The sequence below is a fragment of the Coenobita brevimanus genome, chromosome 111 (assembly GCF_032717465.1).
Source record: "Coenobita brevimanus isolate Jiangsu-jjx chromosome 111, ASM3271746v2, whole genome shotgun sequence".
NCBI classification, from domain to species: Eukaryota; Metazoa; Arthropoda; class Malacostraca; order Decapoda; family Coenobitidae; genus Coenobita; species Coenobita brevimanus.
Window position 1 is genome coordinate 11,918,958 of NC_137064.1, and position 2,707 is coordinate 11,921,664.

General features: G+C 53.5%; 1 protein-coding gene across 1 annotated transcript; it reads right to left on the reverse strand.

The window, feature by feature from the left end:
• Window positions 1-337: 337 nt before the first annotated feature.
• On the reverse strand, window positions 338-1,828 carry LOC145417818 (uncharacterized). The gene has a single exon (XM_080286441.1). It carries the CDS (start codon window positions 1,826-1,828, stop codon window positions 338-340), a length of 1,491 nt encoding a protein of 496 aa, XP_080142567.1.
• Between the last annotated feature and the right edge of the window lie 879 nt (window positions 1,829-2,707).

A 2,707-nucleotide genomic window follows, 5' to 3' on the forward strand; every position in this document is an offset into this window, starting at 1 on the left:
TGATTTTCTGTAGACCGGACAAGCCTCACAGACAATGTCAGTCCCAACTCACTCACCAGTTGGTGAATGATCTCGACTCGTTGGCAAATCAACATCTCTCTGTGAGCCTTCGTTGGAAGTCGTGCATGACCACTCAGTGCGTCGTCAATCTAACGATGTACTGTGGCAGAGTCTGTCCGTAACTCAATATTCTTCATACCCCAAGCGATTGCCAAGTTCACTCCATGGACTGCTGTGTCCAGCTCCGCCATGTTGATGTGTGAGCTGTCGTCCCGCCACAGCCAGCATGCGTCTTCAATTACACCGCCTTGTGGCATCTCTAAAACAACTCCAGTGGCTAGAGTGCTGGCTCTGTCCATATGACTGCCCGGTCCCCGTACACACACCAGAGGCCACGACACGGATCGTCCCTGACCAGCCGTGCTGCTACATATTCCATCTGTTGAAGCAGGGAGTCGTCATCCACGATGTCGTCCCAGCCCTGTGTCACTGCATGTGCTCGGCGTTTAATCCACGCAGCTGCTGGCCGGAGCCACCCTCCTACTGGCAAGTGCGCGACTAACCGTCCACACCATGCGAACACAGCACGACGCGTCACTCTTGTCAGTGGTGGATCGACTGGATTGTCACGTGCCCACTTCAACTGGCCATTTGATGACTGCATGTGCAACCCTAGCAGTCGTGCCCCATCAGCTGCACGGTTCGGCGGCTTGCATTCCAGGCCGAATGCAGCAAAATGTGCAGCGACCTGCTCTGCACTGGCTAAGTCCTCATTCACCAACAGATCGTTGACGTAAGGCAACACTGCACGCTCAATATCAGGGTCCTGAGCCAAGATGTTCTTAACGACAGCCTTCATGACCAACGGAGCTATGTTGAGGCCAAAGGCAAGGCGCATCAAACAGTAGTGCTGGCCTCGTACCATCACTGTCTGAAATGACCACAGTTGCTGATCGACATGCACCTGCAGATAAGCCTTACGTAGGTCCAGAACAGCCACATTACCTCCGTGTCGGCGCCACTTACGCATCTGATCAGCACATATGTCACTATCATCAGTAAAGGCAGTTACGTAGTCGTTTAACTCGTGGTAGTCTAGCACTGTCCGTACTTTACTGCTGTTATTCTGACGAACAGCCATGAGCGGCACAAGCCCTCGCGGTGCCCCATGTTGCTGTTCGTAGTAGGGTACCAACCAGCCATTCTTGATCCACGACTCCAGTTCCTGGTCAAACTCCTGGCGCATGGATGGGGATATGTTGTACTGTGCCTCAGTATTATGCAGGCAATCAGGTGCTGCTCCATTCGTCCATTTCCATGACACCGTCCACGTTCGATGCCTTACATCAGATCGTACACTGAAATCAGGCACATCCACTGCCAGCAGTGTCAGAGTCGATGATGCAGCTCCACACAACCTCCCAGTGCTACAGAATTGGACCTCTGATGGAGACTTCGATATGACGCCGCCAAGTGCTGTGATGCTGGTGGTGCCGAGCACAACATCCACACCCAAAGGCGGCACACGGACCACCAGCACGCGCACCCGGGTGCTCTGGCCATCAGAAGTTTCCACTGTCACATTGCCTGTCCCGGTGCACCAGAAAGAATCTCCACTAGTCGTTGTGATGCTGGTCGTCTGTGGGTGCCACTTCATGCAACAAGGGGCATGTACTATTGTGTCTGTGCAACCAGTGTCGACAAGAACTTGGCAATGCCTCCCATCAACAAGCAGTTGCACCACAGGAAGAGCGCCACTTACTGTCTTCCAAGAGAGGGCGCTGGCGCTGATGCGGCCCCTCCAACGTCGTTTCCCATCTGAGGACATGCAGCAGCAAAATGTCCTGGCTGGCCACAGGTCCAGCAATGACGAAGGCGACGTGCTCTCCCAGGCAGTTGCGCCAGCATTTGGTCTCACACTGGTGCCGAAGTCCCAGCAGCAGCCACACAATCATCACTAAGCACGGCGCGAGCCCATGCCAGCACACTGTTTAAATCCAGTCCCTCAGCTCTTGACCCAGCACGAATAGCATGACGAATATCATCTGGTATTCCTGCCACGAGTGCACATGCCAGAAAAAGGTCAGACACGCCCCCAAACAAAGTCGACAGTCGTCGAAGGTCAGCCAGGAAGACGTCAACTGACTCACTTGCTTGTAGCCGACGTGCAGTAAAAGCTTCATATGCTGCATGTTGGTCTAGGACGAATGCTGCATACAGTACTTTTTACACCTCTGTCAGCGAACAGTGACTGGCATCTGGCAATTGTGACCACACAGCAAATGCCCCACCTGTCAGTCGTAGTGGCAGAACTGATTCGAGGGAACTCCACGGAGCTGACACAACATCTCCGCCCGTGTTACCTAATCCACGATGTCCATGGAGCCATCATACTCCGGAATCAGGCGAGCATCAAATGGTACTAGCCTAATGTTGTTGTAGGAAGGTCGGTCTTCTTATTGTCCTCCATGTTGCCTAGATAGCTTGTAGCGGACAATCAGATTCTTGATGTTGTCGTGACACTCCTTTATTACCACTGCCCAGCTCGTACAATTGACACGCAAGTCTACACTGCTTGAAGGCTGGAGGTCGTCTGCCCGCCTCGGTCTCGCTGGCCATCCCTCCTCACCTCCCTCTAACTGCACCCCCCCCTCAAACCATTGACATCACAGAGGCATAAACTAGCTGGTCAACACCCTCGCACACA

Coding starts and splice junctions, on each gene's coding strand:
- LOC145417818 (XM_080286441.1), bottom strand. CDS start 1,828: ATGTCCTCAGATGGGAAACGACGTTGGAGGGGCCGCATCAGCGCCAGC.